The 20816-nt window shown below is 38.4% G+C and overlaps 1 protein-coding gene across 1 annotated transcript in view; it reads right to left on the minus strand.

Moving 5' to 3' along the window:
* NDST3 (N-deacetylase/N-sulfotransferase (heparan glucosaminyl) 3) overlaps nt 1–20816 on the minus strand; it is a 182278-nt gene that overhangs the window by 151357 nt on the left and 10105 nt on the right. Inside the window, exon 2 of the mRNA XM_010855234.1 lies at nt 17949–19093. Within this exon, the coding sequence (XP_010853536.1) occupies nt 17949–18971 (1023 nt within the window). The 5' untranslated portion in view covers nt 18972–19093. The remainder of the gene's footprint in view (nt 1–17948; nt 19094–20816) is intronic.

Consider the following 20816-nt stretch of genomic DNA (forward strand, 5'->3'; position numbering starts at 1 on the left):
AAAAGTGAAAAGTGAAAGTGAAGTCGCCCAGTCATGTCCGACTCTTAGCGACCCCATGGACTGCAGCCTACCAGGCTCCTCCATCTATGGGATTTTCCAGGCAAGAATACTGGAGTGGGTTGCCATTGCCTTCTCCGGGGTACCTCTAGCCCACCCATAATTTTTAGCCCAAACCTTTGTGATTTCTTTGATTTTTGTATTATAAGCACATTCATTTAGACCTGAAACACAAAGAATACATCCCACTCTTATGTCTCCCCACTTGCTTCCTTTCTTTGGTCCTTTGTCCCTCCCGTTTCTTCCCTCCCCACCCAATACCACTTCTCATCCTAGTTCTTATAAACCTCTTGCTCATGGCCCTCTTTGCTTCCATATTCCTTCTTCCTGAAAGATCACAGAAGCAACGTGCCTCTCATTAATTTGCTATGTTAAAATTATCCATCGTCATCTTACTAGGCCATACTAAGCTATCAATTTGCTGGAATCACCTCCTCAAATCTCCTGCTTCCTGTGCCTTCATGTAAAATCTACTCTATCTATATCCATAAGAAGCTTCATATGTATACACATTGGCTAAAGTATTGTTGAACAGTCTTGCTGTATGGCTCAAAATAAGAACTCTTTGAGCATTAGGTTGAAATCAGTTGCAAATCTATTAATTCTGTTATGACCTGCTTTCATTACATAAGTGCTTAAATATGTAGAATCAACTATTTTTAGGCAAAAGTTAACATTTTTCTACAGAGAAAAATAATAGGACCCATGTCTTTGTATCCTGCAGTAATACTGAATGCAGTTTATTTAAACCAGTATTTCTCCAAACTTGCACATTTGCCATGTACATTAGAATCATCTAAGTGAACATATGAAACATAGATTCCTTTGCTCTCCCTAGATCTACCAACGAAAAATATGTGAGTGCTGGACTGGGAAATCTGCAGTTTAAACAAGCATTTTAAATGATTATTTTGCTACTTCTGATTTGGAAATTCATGAAAATAGTTTCATTTTGATAAGTGACTAAATACATCTAGACATCTCTGAGTGAAAGATTGTCAAGATGAAATTAGGGGAAAATTCTTGGATTGTTTCTTAAAAAAACTATATAGCACCCTGCTTTTTGTTAATTTACAAGTTGATTCATCACTGGTGACTTTAAAAGTATCTCTGTTTTAGGCTCATCAACAATAAAATACAGCTTATAAACAGCTGACTATGTCATACGTAGGGGCTTAAATGGGGAACTTAAGTTCAGTAATGACTTTGCTCCTTCAAGGCATTTGATTACAATAGAGAGCCAGTGTGAGAACGGGATGGCTTAAGAGGAAGATGTCCAGTGAATCACCATCCTAGGCTGCCCTTTCTCTTGAAGATGTTACACTGACATAGTACTAATTGCCAAGTACAGAGCCTCTGCTAAAGCTCTGAGTTAGCCTGAAGGGTTGATGAACAGCCTTCTGTCACTGGCATCCATTAGAGATTGATCCCATCCAGGGAAACAGAACCTTTTGAATGTAACGAGCTACTGGGTCTTCACTGAGAATGGCGATTGAGTACTCATTAGTTCTTGTGAGGTTGCAAGTGACAGTAATTTTGGAGGTCTAATTCTAGCAATAAAGTTTTAACAAGAATGAAAAATACAGCTTTCCTCTTCAATTATTCATGTGCCCCTCAGTCAGACCAATGTCAATGCTCCTGTATCAGTTAAGAAGTATCAAAGACTGGGAAAGTGTTTTTTATTCTCTCTTTATTCTCTTCAAATGCTTCTTACATTTCTAAAGCAGATTAGCAAATTATGCAAAAATATTTTGAATATAAACCTATTTTTTGTCAAAGCAAATACACTATAGTTAAAATGAGCCTTCATTACAATGCCTTCTTTCTCTTGAAAATATTGTCAGATAATTTTTTGTTAAAAATTTTGTTAAACACAAAACCTCTAAAAGGTATTATTCAGTAGTAGATCAGAAATCCAACTGTGGCAGGATACGAGATGTTCTGACGACAGCAACTCTAATCTATCAATGGTCTATTTTCAAAACCACTCAATTCAATTACTCAAAAGTATCAAGTAAGTTGTCTTTCTATGTGGACTCAAATACCTTGTTTCTTAGGGTTTTTGAACAAGGAAAGGCTGTTATATGTTGTTCTGATGTATATAGATTATTTAATCCAAGACAAAGAACAGAATAGTGAAGAGCTTTCTTTCCCCACATAGATTATTATTGTTCAATGCCCTAACCAGCTGGCTCAATTTCTACATGCAGTTTTTTCCTTTTTTTGGAGAGCTGATTCTACTCAGTATATATAGTTCAGAGAGAAAAATAGAGACAGTAAGTTACGTAAAAATAAATATGTAAATCTAAAGGGGGAGAAAATGAGGCACTGCTGTACAAATCCAAACACCAAGGAATCAAGGCAGGGGAGAGGAGGAGAGAAGGGATAAGCAGATGGAATAGAACTCCGCTGTTGTTTTTGGATTGGGGTAATTAGAGGATGGATTCTAAAGAGGGTAGAGTGATAAAATAGGGACTGAGGTGGGTGCAGGAACACAAGATAGTCAAAGAAGATAAAATGGAAAGAGAAAAAGCGTGTAATAAAACTGATGATCAGTGCTTAGGTAACTTTATGGTAATTAGTCCTAATAAACTGGTTTTTTATTAAATTGTTTTTTAGTCGATCTCATAATACCTGCACTTTTAGAAACTACTGACATAGTAACCTGGTGATAGTCATACATCTGCTTCTACTGAGAAATCTTTGGAGGCTAAATTTCTTAAACTGCCCAAGTGAATAAAGGGTAACTTGCTTGCTGGCGTTAACTTGTAGAGTGTAAGGGATAGGAAAAGTTTATGAGCAGAATAATTTAATTTTCCCCAATTAATTACTATTGACTCAGAAGGCTAAATTAATTATTTGATCATAGGTATGGCATCAAAGTTTCATTTCCCAATGAGAAGAGTAGTAAAGTCTTTCTGGGGATAGAGCAGCTGTAAGAATTGTGGACATGATTACAGGAAGAGTATAATTTGTGGTAGAATAAAGCCTCCTTCTTCCCCTTCTCTCCCCAAGATAAACACATCCTAAGCCCTAAGACATGAGGGCTTCCCAGGGGCGCGAGTGGTGAAGAACCTGCCTGCCAGTGCAGGAGACATAAGAGACGCAGGTTCAATCCCTGGATTGAGAAGATCCCCTGAAGGAGGGCGTGGCAACCCACTCCAGTATTCTTGCCTGGAGAATCCCATGGACGGAGGAGCCTGGTGGACATGGGGTCCCAAAGAGTCAGACACGACTGAGGCGACTTAACATGCACACGCACAAGCCCTGAAACCTGTGACTATGGTAACTTATATGGCAAGAAGGATTTGGCAAATGTGATTAAGTTAAGGACCTTGAGATAGGGATTGTGTCAGTGCATCAGTCTTTTCACATGAGTCCTTACAAAGTGGAAAAGCTTCCCAGTTTTACTCAGAGGGAGACGTGACTATGACGAAAAGGCACAGAGGTCTACCATTGCTAGCTTTGGAAATGAAGGAAGGGAACACAAGCAAAGGAGTGTGGATAGACTTTGGAAGATGGACAAGGTGAGGCAATAAGAACACAGCGCTGACAAGACCTGGAACTCAACCCAGTGAGACCCGTGTGCAACCCAGGCCTCCGGAATTGTTAAATGATAGTCTGGGTTGTTTTAAGTCACTAAGGTGTTGTAATTTGTTACAGCCACAAAAGAAAACAAACATGTAGCTTTTATAACAATTGGTATAATTAATAGCAATTATTATTTATAATCATTCAAATTATTAATATGAAAATGAAAAAGCACTTTATCTTCTAAGGTAAAATTCCAATATGTAAATTTTAATACTTTAAAAATTTTAGTCCACTTAGAAATTTAATGAAATTAGTTGGCATATTTCCTTGGTTTGTTTATAAACAGTCCATAAATATCAAATAGGTCTCATAATTTCTTTTCATATTGTGATTTTAAGACTTATTTAGTATGAGTGTATAGTTCCATTATGCATACTGCTGCTGCTGCTGCTAAGTCGCTTCAGTCTTGTCTGACTCTGTGGGATCCCATAGATGGCAGCCCACCAGACTCCCCCGTCCCTGGGATTCTCCAAGCAAGAACACTGGAGTGGGTTGCCATTTCCTTCTCCAATGCATGCATGCATGCTAAGTCGCTTCAGTTGTGTCCAATTCTGTGCGACTCCATAGACAGCAGCCCACCAGGTTCCTCTGTCCACGGGATGCTCTAGGCAAGAATACTGGAGTGGGTTGCCATTTTCTTCTCCACCATTATGCATAAACAGCCCATAAAAGTTAATACAAAAAGTGCTTTAGCTATTAATTCATTCTTCTCAAAGACCAAGAGACAACATACTAGCTTTTACTTCATTTGAAATAATTTGTGTGCTTAAAAAAACATTAGGAATGCCTTTATAAAGCACATTAAAACATCATAGGAACTATAAAATCTGAGTGTATACAGAAGGAAAAAGTTAAATTATCAGGCAATTTCTGTTCTTTAATTGAGCTAGCACCAAAAGTATCTGTCATTATGTCAGCCCTAATTTAATCAAAACTGCTAAAGTGGTAACAGTAACCAGAACTGCAGGCAAAGTCCCTAGAAGAAGTTTGGTGCATAGGCAGGTGAACTTAACCCAAATCTTCAAGTAAAATCTGCCCTGGCCAAGTCACTGCAGTTACTTGAGTCCAAGGCATTTCAAGAAGTAACTAATTGTTCCAAACTTAAAATTAAATTCAGGGCAGAGCTTCAGATATGACCCCTAAAGCTGTAATAGACTCTGTCTTAGATCTAATTTGCTACAGAGTTTGGTAGGAAGGATTTGATATGGACACCCCATTGCTGTCTTAGGACCAGTGTGTGGTGGGAAAGCTGAGCTTGTGGGGCAGGTAAAGCCACATTTTGTATCCCAGGACTGCTTCTTGCTGGTTGAAAGATTTTAGGCAAGTTAATCTTAGTTAGTCTGTGAACCTCAGTTTCTTCATATGAACTGATGTACTTATAGTCATTGTTTTACAGAATTTTTTTATGAGAATTAAATGATAATAAATATAAAACACAAAACAATGTATGTACTCTGTGTTCCCTATTTGGGGAGTAGTTAAGTACTCCCATACCATTTCTGTCCTTTATTGAGCCCATCTTTACATGACGTGTTCCCTTGGTATCTCTAATTTTCTTGAAGAGATCTCTAGTCTTTCCCATTCTTTTGTTTTCCTCTATTTCTTTGCACTGATATTGGGGAAGCCTTTCTTAACTCTCCTTGCTATTCTTTGGAACTCTGCATTCAGATGCTTATATCTTTCCTTTTCTCCTTTGCTTTTCACTGCCCGTTTTTTCACACCTATTTGTAAGGCCTCCTCAGGCAGCCATTTTGCTTTTTTGCATTTGTTTTCCATGGGGATGGTCTTGATCCCTGTCTCCTGTACAATATCACGAACCTCTGTCCATAGTTCATCAGGCACTCTGTTTATCAGATCTAGTCCCTTAAATCTATTTCTCACTTCCACTGTGTAATCGTTAGGGATTTGATTTAGATCATACTGGAATGGTCTAGTGGTTTTCCCTCTTTTCTTCAATTTAAGTCTGAATTTGGCAATAAGGAGTTCATGATCTGAGCCACAGTCAGCTCCCGGTCTTGTTTTTGCTGACTGTATAGAGCTTCTCCATCTTTGGCTGCAAAGAACATAATCAATCTGATTTCGGTGTTGACCATCTGGTGATGTCCATGTGTAGAGTCTTCTCTTGTGTTGTTGGAGTAGGGTGTTTGCTATGATCAGTGCATTCTCTTGGCAAAACTCTATTAGCCTGTCCTGCTTCATTCTGTACTCCAAGGTCAAATCTGCCTGTTACTCCAGGTGTTTCTTGACTTCCTACTTTTCCTCAATGTGCCAGCAAATTTGGAAAACTCAGCAGTGGCCACAGGACTGGAAAAGGTCAGTTTTCATTCCAATCCCAAAGAAAGGCAATGCCAAAGAATGCTCAAACTATTGCACAATTGCACTCATCTCACACGCTAGCAAAGTAATGCTCAAAATTCTCCAAGCCAGGCTTCAACAGTACATGAACTATGAACTTCTAGATGTTCAAGATGGATTTAGAAAAGGCAAAGGAACGAGAGATCAATTTTCCAACATCTGCTGGATCATTGAAAAAGCAAGGAAGTTCCAGAAAAACATCTATTTCTTCTTTATTGACTATACCAAAGCCTTTGACTGTGTGGATACAATAAACTATGGAAAATTCTTAAAGAGATGGGAATACCAGACCACCTGATCTGCCTCTTGAGAAATCTGTACGCAGGTCAGGAATCAACAGTCAGAACTGGACATGGAACAACAGACTGGTTCCAAATAGGAAAAGGAGTACATCAAGGGTGTATATTGTCACCATGCTTATTTTAACTTATATGCAGAGTACATCATGAGAAATGGTGGGCTGGAAGAAGCACAAGCTGGAATCAAGATTGCCGGGAGAAATACCCATAACCTCAGATATGCAGATGACACCACCCTTACGGCAGAAAGTGAAGAAGAACTAAAGACCCTCTTGATGAAAGTGAAAGAGGACAGTGAAAAGTTGGCTTAAAGCTCAACATTCAGAAAACAAAGATCATGGCATCCAGTCCCATCACTTCATAACAAATAGATGGAGAAACATTGGAAACAGTGGCAGACTTTATTTTTTGGGGCCTCCAAAATCACTGTAGATTGTGACTGAAGCCATGAAATTAAAAGACACTTACTCTTTGGGAGAAAAGTTATGACCAATCTCGACAGCATAGATGTTACTTTGTCAACAAAGTCGCCGGTCCAGGTTGGATGCATGATACTGGATGCTGGGGGCTGGTGCACTGGGACGACCCAGAGGGATGGTATGGGGAGGGAGGAGGGTTCAGGATGGGCAACATGTATACCTGTGGCGGATTCATTTTGATATTTGGCAAAACCAATACAATATTGTAAAGTTTAAAAATAAAATAAAATTTAAAATTAAAACAAACAAACAAACAAAGGTCCATCTAGTCAAGGCTATGATTTTTCCAATAGTCATGTATGGATGTGAGAGTTGGACTATAAAGAAAGCTGAGCATTGAAGAATTGATGCTTTTGAACTATGGTGTTGGCAAAGACTCTTGAGAGTCCCTTGGACTGCAAGGAGATCCAACCAGTCCATCCAGGGGGGAAATCAATCCTGAATATTCATTGGAAGGACTGATGCTGAAGCTGAAACTCCAATACTTTGGCCACCTGATGCAAAAAGTTGACTCATTTGAAAAGACCCTGATGCTGGGAAAGATTGAAGGTGGGAGGATAAGGGGATGACAGAGGATGAGATGGTTGGATGGCATCACTGACTCAACAGACATGAGTTTGAGTAAACTCTGGGAGTTGGTGATGGACAGGGAGGCCTGGCATGCTGCAGTCCCTGGGGTTGCAAAGAGTTGGACACAACCGAGCAAGTGAACTTAACTAAGTACCCCTAAACATATCATTATAAAATAGTTGCATCTTTTATGGACCTCTAAGCCATTAGCACAGAAATATAAAAAAAGATCCATTTATGTTTTGATTTATTCATAAGAATCATGCAATATTTGAAAAATCAATCCAAAAAAGGAATAACTCAGTAAAATTTTGTCCTGTCTTCTTCTCTTCCTTTATAAAGAATAGTGTTTCATTATTCATCAGTATACCCCTTGAAATCCTTATCACAGCACATTGATGGAGTAGATGTTGATTTTCTGAAGTGGACCTAATATCTCTAGCACCTAAATCTGTACTCAGAGTTTTCCTCTTGTCATCTCCTGCTCATCCCCAAGCTTGTCATTGCCTGGTTGAGCTTTCGTACACCTACGATTGTCTTGCTCTTTATCCTGCTTGGGTGGAGTCACCACATCAGACCTTTAAATATGTAAGCAGTCACCAGATATTCCATTTATGTATTCATGTGGTGTTCAGAAATAGCATTTTGTCTCCTTTAAATAATTTAGAACTCATTCTTTTAGGATGTCATTGTATAACAAATGTCTCCTTGATGTTAATAATAGAGATACATTCCATTTCACAATGTAGCAAATTTAATAAATGTAAGTAGAAGTAGATTATGGATACAAAAGTTTTTCCCTTTGCTAAACTATTTTCTTATTTCCCCATGTTACTGCCAAAAATTATTTTCAGAAAATTATTTGTTTCATATAATTGTCTTCATAGTTGCTAGCACTATGGCTATTTGATCTTGACAATAATATTGAGAATGATTCTTTTCCTGTTTATTATAAATCACATTATATCAAATTCAGAAATAAGTGTTCTACCAAACTAAAAGAAAGGGAGAGAAACATTTCATAAACATTCATAACAACAAATCCAAATTGCCTAACTTTTTTGACAATTATAAAACAATTAGGGTCCAGGGGGATTCTGATACATCTTACCACCACAAACATTCAGGTGACTTATAGGGAGCCCTATATTTCCAAATATGAGCAGCAATGGTTATACATGAAGAGACCATCAAGTAGGCTCTGTAAATTCAACAAAACTATCTTTCAAAGACAAGAGTGAATAAAGACATTTACATACCATAAAATCGGAGAGAGTTTACCATGAATACACTCACTAAAGGTACATCTAAAGGGTATGCTCCACGAAGAATGTGATTCAGTCACTCAACAGGTATATAAGGAGCCAGGCACAATTCCAGATGCTGGAGATAGCTCAGTGAACAGACAGAAGAGAAAATCTTGTCCGCACTGCATTTACATTTTAGTAGCCAAACTCACAAACCAACAAAAATAAGTTATCACATAGAGTCTTTTCAGTTGTGTGCTGTAAACCTTTAAGACCAGCCCTTTGAAAAGAAAAAAGCCTGAATTTGTATCATTTACCAATTTTTGTGGTAATACTACCCTCATGTCAAAATTCCAAACTACTGGCCATGTTATTGAAGCTGGGAAGAGATGTATACAGTTGACCTGGTGGGCATGTGCGTGCCAGTTTCAGCACATTATAAATGATCACAAGTTTCAGGGAAAAAAATTAGCAGGAAAAGATGAGAAGGCTTGGGGGTTGCAATTTTAAAGAGAATAGTCAGAGATGTCACTGAGAAGGTGACATTTGAATAGAGACCTGAAAGAAGTGAGGAAGAACCAATTTAGCTCACACCCAAGTGAGCCATGAACCAATCTGGGGAAAAGCATTTAAGTCAGAAAGAACAGCACGTGTAAAACCCTGAAGCGGGTGCTGGAACAGCAAGGACGGTAGAGGGGATTAGAGTGAAGAAGAGCGGAGAAGGACGTGATCAGGGAGTTACAGAGAGGGCAGAGGAGACTAAGAACTTCGGCAGTTATCATGGTTGACACTGGAAGTCACTGGGGGCGTTCTAGGCAGAAGTGCATGATCTGAATCGTATGTTAATGACATCGCTCTGGCTTACCTGCTGAAAAGAAGTAGGCTAATCTAATTAACTCATGATGATAGTAAAAGCAAAATGTCTACTATCTGGGATTAAAAGACACAATGTAGTTAACTTTATTTTTGGGGCTCCAAAACCACTGCAGATGGTGACTGCAGCCATGAAATTAAAAGATGCTTACTCCTTGGAAGGAAAGTTATGATCAACCTAGAGAGCATATTAAAAAGCAGAGATATTACTTTGCCAATGAAGGTCCATCTAGTCAAAGCTATGGTTTTTCCAGTTGGACTATAAAGAAAGCTGAGTCCCAAAGAATTGATGCTTTTGACTGTGGTGTTGGAGAAGACTCTTGAGAGTCCCTTGGACTGCGAGGAGATCCAGCCCGTCCATCCTAAAGGAAGTCAGTCCTGAATATGCATTGGAAGGACTGATGTTGAAGCTGAAATTCCAATACTTTGGCCACGTGATGTGAAGAGCTGACTCATTTGAAAAGACCCTGATGTTGGGAAAGATTGAAGGTGGGAGGAGAAGGGGACGACAGAGGATGAGATGGTTGGATGGCATCACCGACTCAATGCACATGAGTTTGAGTAAACTCTGGGAGTTGGTGATGGACAGGGAGGCCTGGCATGCAGTCCATGGGGTCGCAAGGAGTTGGTTGGACATGACTGAGTGACTGAACTGAATGCAGTTAACATCCATAACGAATGGCTCATCAGAGTGGTCAGGGAGTGAAGGACTGGGAGTCTGGGATTTGCAGATGCAAACTATTTTATATAAGATGGATAAACAACAAGGTCCTACTGTACAGCACAGGGAACTATATTTAATATCTTATAACAAACCATAATGGAAAAGAACATATACATACATCTATGTATCTCTATATATTGGAATCACTTTCCTATACATCAAAAATTAACACAACATTGTAAATCAGATTCTCAGTGGTGCTAGTGGTAAAGAACCTGCCTGCCAATGCAGGAGATGTAAGAGACATGGGTTGGATCTCGGGGTCAGGAAGATCCCCTGTGGAGGGCTTAGTAACCCACTCTAGTATTCTTGCCTGCAGAATCCCATGAACAGAGGAGCCTGGCAGGCTACAGTCCATAGAGTCACAAAGAGGCAGACATGATTGGAGCAACTTAACACGCATGCACACATACTTCAGTAAAATAAATTTAGAAAAAAGAACGACTCATCAGTCAAAGGAAAACAGACATGATTGGAGACAAAGTAGCCAGCACTTGTTGACTGAGGGGTAAGATTATTAATATTAGCACTTGTTTAGCACATATGTTTAAATTTCTGGAGATGCCACAGTGGAAACTACATATATATATAACAAACTACAAATGGGTAGAAAATAGAAGGAAACTGACAGTAAAAGCTGGACAAGGCAATGGCGACCCACTCCAGTACTCTTGCCTGGAAAATCCCACGGACAGCAGAACCTGGTAGGCTGCAGTCCATGGGGTCGCACAGAGTCGGACACGACTGAAGCAACTTAGCAGCAGCAGCAGCAGCAGACAGTAAAAGCAAAAAAGGACAGAAAGAGAAGAAGACACAGAACAAGTGGGACAAATATAAAGCACAAAATAAGACAGCCAAAATTACTTTTATATACATTGATAATCATATTTAAGTGTATGTAGACTGACCATATCAATTAAAAGACAAATGTTGACATAGTAGATAAACAGGAAAATTCCATAGAGAGCTGAGAAGATAGAGCAAATATAAAAATGAGATAAAGTAAAATTTTAAAATAGTACCCCCCCCAAAAAAAGCTGATTGTAGCTCTACTATTATTAAGGTAGCCATAGAATAATAAAATATTAAATTAATATGTAAATATGTATAAACCACACACTTAAATAACAGCTTCAAAGTAGGTAAGGTAACAACCGACAGAAAAACACGGATATATTTACAATCCACTATCAGAGTTGGAGAATTAAACACACCACCTTTGGTAACATCAGTTAGTACACTTATTCCTTCCCCTTCATCCAAAAAAAAAGAGATCAAAACAGGAAGACTATAGAAGCTCTGAACAACACAGGTAACAAAGATGAGCTAATAGACATGCCCCGATTGTACAATATATGTTGTTACAAGCAATTCTGAATCCAGTAATAAAGTGACTCTAGCAGACAGAAAGTGTTGGTATCAAACAAACACACGCTTCCAGAGCATAATGCAATTACAGTGGATATTAGCAAATACAAGATACATCAGAGATAATGGAAAGGAATTAGAGAAATATGGGTTTATGGGGGAAAAAAGGTTGGTACAGGTCTTGACATCCATCCAGAGCACTGTCAGTAGTGAACTATCTGGAGAAATTTGTTGCCCTTCTATTTCTTCTTCTGACAGAACAATTGATTGCAGTTGCCTTTTCCCTGCAAACATCTGGTGCGTTAGGTTCTTTTTCAGTGACTTTATGAAGCCTCTGGCTTGACCTCAGCTGGGGCAGGGAAGGTTCTTGTCGGAGGGTGAAGTCAGGCAGCATGAAGCTCCCCTTCACTGAAGCTTCCCGTTTCAGCCTCTGGGGTGTCAGCCCCCCTGCACGACTGAGGAGCCAGCCAGGTGTGTCCTCTGAGCCTGATACCACTGACTTCTCAGAGCTTTATGGCTTCCTACTTCTGTTTGCAGCACTTTCTTTTCCCTAAGTGGTCTGGGACATTCCGTTAGCAAGAAAAATGATGATAAAATCATTCACAGCATTTTATTATGGACTGAAGAGCTGTCCTCTCAAGAGGCCACTTACGAAATGTAAGGGGCAATCGACAAACAGCCAAACTAAGGAAGAGTGCAGTGTGAGGAAATAGAAGGAAGGGTTCTGTAGCGAGGACATGGGGAGGTTGCTGAGCCCCTCTCCCCACGCTCAGGCCCCTGTTCAGTGTGCGTGGGGACATGGCTGGGCTGGGTCTTCATTCTCTCACGGATGTTAGGAAGTCTGTCAAAATCGGCAAGAGTGTGTGTGCCTATTGCCTATTGCAGAAAGAGGAGGAGGGAGAGACATAGCCGTGAGAGTAATGTGCAGCTCTTTTGTCTGCTGAGAGTCCAGATGCACAGAGTTCAGTGAAACCCGTAAGACCACTGTTAACAGAGCCTCCGCCATTCCACTTCCCATCTATCTTAGGGCTAAAACATTACACAGTGTGGTCTGAGTCTAAAGGTATAATGAATCTTAGGCCAAGAGTGAATTAATTCTTCTAGGAGAGAATTTAAATTGTTAGTATTCACTCCATCATGCTGGGCTTTCATGTAGAACTTCAAAATGCTTTTAATGGGAGAAGCATCTATTTATATATCACTTTCCGTCTCCAAAAACCTTGTTTCCCCCCAGAACCACTAGTCTCGGGAAGTTTGAGGACAGATCTTAGAACACTAGGAACTTGAATTTTCTATCACAAAACTAGCCCAAGGTAAATTTGAGACATGTCTTGTCCATATAGATCAATTACACACAGACACACACACACACACACACACACACATACACATTCTGACTTCAATTTTACTGAACTTAATACTGCCTCTATGAAGCGTGTTTTAATGTCTAAACTATTTAATACGTTCTTTGGTTCTTTAAGGGCTATGGCTTGTGGCATAGCTCTGTAACTAACGAAGACAACCCCTCGGATTTGTTATTTATTCTCTTCCTCTGGAAGAGTCATGTGTTTTGTGCTATGTCACAGTTTCTTCTTAGCTTTGAGGCTCTTGGAAATGTGCTCATGTTATTCAACAGCAAGGCAGGTAAGCACTGACACTGCATTGCTAATTCTTATCTCCCAATTAAATGAGGAAAACAGGTTTTTTGTTCCATGTGAGCTAAAAAAGCACTTTTGCAGTGATTAGCATTCTTGTTAAAATTTATGTGATATGCACCATCCTTCTAATTTTGCAAGAAACATCATAGGACGTCACCTTCAATTTCCTCACATTCCTTTCAGTTTTCCTAATACATAAAATAGGGACCATATCATACTTGTTTTTTAGTGGTAATAATTCAATAAAAAGAGCTTGATGAAAATATTCCTGTTAATTATGGACTATTAACCACTGCATCCATGACCTTTTCTTAGACCACCTGCTCTTGGATTGTTCTTCCTAGGAAAATATCCTTCCTTTACCCTAGTTAGTTAGGGAGATCCATCATTCCAGTCTGCCTGGGACTGAGTTGTAGCCTTGAATGCCTCTAGTCTAAGCAAACCAGGATGTCTGGTCACTTGAACTCCAGTCCACACTCCAGCTAATTTCTCCTCTCTCTTTTATATCAAAATTTCTCTACTGAGCACTCCATGCTCTCCTTCTTCATATCTTTAAATCTTAAATTTACTCCTGAATTTACTTCAGCTGTGCTTCTGTTGCCCTGGATTTTTATAAGAATCCCCAGTGACCTGTTTGTTTTGCCAAAGGAAACTTGCCAGTTCTTACCTCAGTGGACCCTGATAATAGATTTTATATTGCTGTTCACATCCTCACTGAAGCCCTTTACTCCCAAGGCTTGTATAGCATAATAACTTTCAAATCTCTGACTGTTTTTTTTTTTTTGACTCTTATTCATGGGATTATCTTTCTCCACTTGTTTTCTGAAAGATGATTTTCCTCAAGATTCTGTACTCGATCTTTTTATCTTTTTTAATTACCACTCTATAAACATTTTCCTTGGCTGATCTCACATGCTTTCTTGCTTTGAACCATCCCTTACACAGCACAGTAACTTCAAAAACTACGCTTGCTACCCAGACTTCTCTAGTGAGCCAACTACTTGTTAAACATCTGTATACCTGTATGCCCCAGATGCACTTCAATAAAACTGAAAATTTTACTATGACCTCCAATGACCTTCTTGCTGTCTCCTCTTTCTTTCTCGTTGAAATAATCAACTGTTATTCAACTATGCTAGAAATCTTTTAACTTTAAAAAAATTTTTATTTAGGTATAGTTGATTTACAATATTGTGTTTTCCACTGTATAGCAAAGTGATTCAGTTGTACATATAAATATTCTTTTTCATATTTTTTCCAATATGATTTATCCCAGGATACTGAATACAGTTCCCTGTTACACAGTAGCACCTTGATGCCATCCATTGTACATATCATAGTTTGCATCTGATAATCTCAAACTCCCAGTCCTTCCCAAGTCTGTTCTCTATGTCTGTGAATCTGTTTCTATTTCACAGATATATTCATTTGTGTTGTATTTTTTTATTTGTATTAAAAAATTTATTATTATTATTTTTTTACTTTACAATATTGTATTGGTTTTGCCATACATCAACATGCATCTGCCATGGGTTCCACATATAAGTGATATACAGTATCTGTCTTTCTGACTTCTCTCATGATCATCTCTAGGTCCACCCATGTTGCTGAAAATGGCATTATTTCATTATTTTTAATGACTGAATAATATTCCACTGTCCTTGTATACATCTTTATTCATTCATCTGTTGACAGACATTTAAGTTATTTTCGTATCTTGGCTATTGTAAACAGTGCTGCTATGAACATAGCGGGGCATGCGCATGTATCTTTTTGAATTATAGATTTGTCTGGGTACATGCCCAGGAGAGGGAGTGCTGGACCATATGGAAACTCTACTCAACTATGCCAAAAGTCTTCATGTCATTCTTGGTTACATTCCATTTCATCTCCATTGACCCAGTTACTAAGTTGTTCAGTTTTACCTTCTATAGAGTTCTTAAACTGTTCATTCCTTCTCCTTTCTTATTCTTATTTCCTAGTTTTAAGAAATCTCCTTCTTTTGTCTGAATATCATCGCTGCTGCTGCTGCTGCTAAGTCACTTCAGTCGTGTCCGACTCTGTGCGACCCCACAGACAGCAGCCCAGCAGGCTTCCCTGTCCCTGGGATTCTCCAGGCAAGAACACCGGAGTGTGTTGCCATTTCCTTCTCCAAGAATATTGTCGCTACAGCCTCTCAAATCATCCTATGACTATGGATTTGCCTTCTCAATCTGTCCTGCTTAGTAGGACTTAACAGCTCTGGTATACAGCACACAGTATGGGTGTTTCACATGACATTACTTACAGAAAACCACACAGGCACCTTTACTACTGTGCTTACCAGACTGCAAGCTACCTATGTATTTATCACTCCCACCCCATCCCTAACAAGTCAGCGGTGTACTGATTAAGGGGGAGCCCTGCTTTATTAGTCTTTGTGTGCCCAGTGCCTGACTCCATGGCTGGCATGTCATACGGCGATACCAAGTTCTAAGCAGGAAGATGCTCAGCACTTTTTTCAACTGTGTGCTTTCTGAACTTCTCTAACTGTACTCTCTCTACCCTGTCTTCTAATGGGATAATAGCAAGGTGTAGGATTCTATTATTCTATTTCACTTTCACTTTTACATTGGGCTTCCCTGATAGCTCAGTTGGTAAAGAATCCACCTGCAATGCAGCAGACCCTGGTTTTATTCCTGAGTTGGGAAGATTCGATGGAGAAGGGATAGACTACCTACTCCAGTATTCTTGGGCTTTCCTGGTGGCTTAGTTTGTAAAGAATCTGCCTGCAATGCAGGAGACCTGGGTTCCATCCCTGGGTTGGGAAGATTCCCTGGAGAAGGGAAAGGCTACCCACTCCATATTCTGGTCTGGAGAATTCCATGGACTGTATAGTACATGGGGTCGCAAGGAGTCAGACACAACTGAGTGACTTTCACTCTATCTACATATCACCAAAAATATTTCACATGTAGGACATGCTTAATAACTAGTTACATAATGAATCAGTGAACAAATGAATGAATGGGTGAATGACTATGTTTAGACCAATGTTTTGAGACACAATCACAGATACAACTTAGAAGTAGTTCAAAATCAAAGAATTCAAAACATACTTTCTTTCAAGCCTTTAGGTCGGTTAGAAAGTATATTCCTATCTAACTGTGAGCAATTCATAAAATATTTTACAATGTTAAATTCTTACTGAATTTATTCAGTAAATTTTAGTTTTTTATACCACTTAAAAATGGTTTAACCTTAAGAGCACCAAAGGCATTTTGTATTTTGTATAATTTTAGAGAATATAGTAGAGTTTCATAAAAATTTGGAGATTTATCTAACTTATTTTTAAATGACATAAGAACATATTTTGGCAGTTTTAAAGACATATTTCAGATATAAAGCCTTAAAACATTTTTATCATAATATTTTAGAATGGAAAAATTAGAAATAATTATATATTGTTTATAATTTTCAAGGACATAATAAATGTTTAAACTACCAGCTCAGTTTTAATTTAGCTACACTTTCAAAGACTATTTCAAAAGACTAATGAAAACTTGAGCACAACTTTTTAATTAATTAATTTATATTGACTTAAAAGGAAGAGTCTAAAATATTACCAAGAATATGAAAGTTTTTTTTCTTTTCAGTCTTCACAGTCCTATGGTAACATTTAATAGTCCTTGTATCCTTAGCTCATTTAAGTAGTGTGATGAACATTACTATTATTTGCCAGATGCTCAGTGTCTGGAGAAAAGAACGCAGTTTCAAGACTTTTTTCCATCTGATTCAGTACTCTGTATTTTACCAAAAGGTCAACACTGTATAGAATAAAAAATTATGTATCAAATTTCTCCTTTCACTTTTATGTGAAATCAATATGTAGTATAACAGAGATAGAATCCAATGGCATTTTGAATGTGAAACTAAGATGAATGTAGATCATTTTAATTTTAAATTCCATTAATATTAAACAGCCAGTCACATTATGTAATAAAATACCTTCACAATGATAATCAACTATCTTCAAGTAATCGTTTTCTATCTAAGGGCAGCAGTTTACATAATGAGAAATCTAATCCAATATAAATGTAGCATGATAGATTTCATGTATGAACCAGAAGTTCAATAAATTTTGACAATTAATGTAAATCCTTATATGTATATGTGAATAAGTATGCTTGTGTATTCATAACTCTCCACATTTAGTAGTGCTGATTTTCAGAGTTTCAAAAAACATAATAAGAGAAAATTAGATGTACATTTAACTTCCCAAAACATCTGAACTTGCTACTTATGAGATCTTTAATTCTTGAAAATTTGTGGGAATATTTATTTTCATTAAAACAAATTCACCATGATTTCATATGTAAATGGACTAACGTCTCAGATTCATAATCGTTTGCAGAAGTAGACAGTTTCTGGAAAGTAATTAAACAAAGTGGTTTCTATCCTGTAGCTTTGAATACACACAGAAATGCATTTTCAGGACTCTGCCACACTCAATCCTTTAGTACACTCTTCATTTTTCTCTTGATTCAGAGAAAAATAGATTATCTACTTAGCTGTTCTAGGGCTGAGATATATTCCCATATCTCAAAAATAGCTGATGGCAGACAACTCATCCCAGTTTGCCTAAGAATTTCCCAATAAAATAAAAATCCTCTGTCCCAGGAAATCCCTTACCCCTAGACAAACCTACTGAGAGATGAACCATACTTTGAGATAAAGAGCCTTACCTTAACATCATTGGTGTTCATTCTTGTTCCTTCCTTTCCCACAAAAATATCATCAATATCCACGAGGATGTACCTGTCCAAGGACAAAGTGAGCCTCTTCCCCGACAAAAAGGAAACAGCATCTATGAAGATAAGCTTGTGCAACCAAAAGTTCAAATTGTTGCCAAAGAGAACTCTTTGAATCCCATCATGGAGCCCCAGGTCATGTATGACAGTGGCATAAAAAGCACCTTTAGAGATGGGAGGAGACAGGTTTTCTGGGGTCTTTACTTTGGCAAATATTACTGGTTGGTAGGCTGAGTGATTAATCTGGAAAACAGTCCAGTCAGTTCCAGGTAAAGAACCTTTTTCAAGCTTAGAAGATTTGGTCATGTGAAGCAATGGAGAATGAGGATTAATACAGCAATCTTTGACTGCAAGGTTTCCATATACAGAAAAAGGGAAGCCTTTCAACTGAAAGCTCTGTAGGCTCTTCTCACTAGTTCTGTGGAAGCCAATGACACCCACGCCATATTCAACACAGTATTTATCTAGAAGACTTCGATTCCAAGCGTCCATATTTATATACTTTAAAATGTTCTCATAAACAATGAGAATATATTTGCCTCTAGATTTTTCTGTAAGTGCTGGAAGATCCCCTTTGCCAGGAGCAATTTCAATGTGATACTGGAATCTACTGGATTCTAGAATCATAATGATGTCTTGACCAAGCGATGAGTACTGGCTCTCCACAAACACCAGGACCGTGGTGTCTGTCCTTGAGGCATCAGAGAGCTTCGCTGGCTTCACTTCCATCAGCCGGTATGGTAGATGCTGCAAGTCCCCACAATCTACTTCTAAAGCCATCTCAGACAGTTCATTTTCCTGTTTGTAGCCATTGTACAGATAGTAAGCAGAAATAATAATGCTCACCATACAGAATGTGGCAAGCAGAATCACTGTCCTTTGAAAGTGTCTGTGCAGCTTCATGATAAAACTCATGTTGCATATACTTCCCTCAGACTGTTCCAACAGAAGCACCATAAAAAAATGAAAGAAGAAAAGAAAAGATGATGTTTCAGATACTTTTCCAGTTTCAGTCAATAGTTTATGTCACCATTGCAGCACATTTGTGTCACTTGATCAGGACTCACAGAAAATATAGTCTGAAAAGTAGAATAGGATACAACAGAATATTAAACATTCAATCTGCAGCGTTAAAATGAGCAAGTTTTTATCCTGGTGACTGGCACAAGTGGCAACCTGTCAGGCAGATGAATTGGTGTCTGCTAATTAAGAAAATGTATCTTTTCTTCTCCCAAATCTGAATGAGATCAAGGGAGGAATGGAAAGAGGGAAGAGCTCCACTGAACAGAGGTCTCTACCCCTAGTATACAAAAGGCACTGGACTAACAAGGAGTTTCCTTTTATTCCTTGAACTTTGGATCAAATTGTATAGATTATATAAACCGAATGCCACAGAGATGTCACCTGAGTAATACACTGTCACAACATGGAGTACAGGTGGTTAATTACATATATTGAAAATTCATAGAAGTTTAGATGTATTACATTAAATCCTACAATTAAGACACTGCTGCTGCTGCTGCTAAATTGCTTCAGTCATGTCTGACTCTGTGAGACCCCATAGACGGCAGCCCGCCAGGCTCCCCCGTCCCTGGGATTCTCTAGGCAAGAACACTGGAGTGGGTTGCCATTTCCTTCTCCACTGCATGAAAGTGAAAAGTGAAAGTGAAGTCGCTCAGTTGTGTCCGACTCTTAGTGACCCCATGGACTGCAGCCCACCAGGCTTCTCCAGCCATGGGATTTTCCAGGCAAGAGTACTGGAGTGGGGTGCCATCGCCTTCTCCGAATTAAGACACTAGTTTCTACTTTTTAGAAAATCTCAGTAATTATATAAAGAGTACTATAAAATGTTTTTTAAAAACAATGAAAACAACTGCAACTTCATGAAATACTTTGTTATATTATAACTTCAATTCTTTTTCAAGTCTTAGTAACCTTTGAAAAATTCAGTAACTTTTGAAAAATAACAAGAAAGAAATATGGGTGCTTTTTAGAACAGAAGTTTATTAGGTCTTATGGTCCTGGCAATTTTCAAGGAAATATCATGGAATATAAAATATATTAAGAAAGATCTTATTATTGCCCATAAGACAGGATGAAAGCTAGCTGTACGATAGCTGAAAGCAGTAATGGAGAATACCGCAGTTGACTTTCTTCATAAGATTAGGGTTTATTACACTTCTGTCTAGTATTAATTGTCACTTTGGCCCTGGTACCTTCTCAGGAAAATGATAAGGTTAGAATAAATGATCACCAAGAACATTCTGGCTCTCTATTATACAGATGAAGTAAGTCAGAAAGAAAAAAACCAAATATCGTATATTGCAAAACATATGTATGGAATCTAGAAAGATGGTACTGATGAACCTTTTTACAGGGCAACAGTGGATATGCAGACACAGAAAACAGATGTATGGACACAGGTGGGGGGGAAGAAGAGGAGGGTGGAATGAATGGAGAGAGTAACATGGAAGCATATACACTACCATGTGTAAAACAGATAATGGAATTTGCTGTGTGACTCAGGGAAAGCAAACTGGAGCTCTGTAAGAACCGAGAGGGCTGGGAAGGGCTGGGAGGTGAGAGGGAAGTGAAAGAGGGGTGCCTATGGTTGATTCATGTGGATGAATGGCAGAGGCCAACACAATACTGTGAAGTAATTTTACTTCAATTAAAAATAAAAAAGTTTGGGAAAAGAAAGAACATTCTGGCTCTAAAATTCTGTGATATTCACCTGTGAAATAATCTATGAGGAATATTCTGAGTAATATGTTTATCTTTATGAATAATATAATATTCTGT

The sequence above is a fragment of the Bison bison genome, unplaced genomic scaffold, assembly GCF_000754665.1.
Source record: "Bison bison bison isolate TAMUID 2011002044 unplaced genomic scaffold, Bison_UMD1.0 scf7180017864361, whole genome shotgun sequence".
NCBI lineage: Eukaryota > Metazoa > Chordata > Mammalia > Artiodactyla > Bovidae > Bison > Bison bison.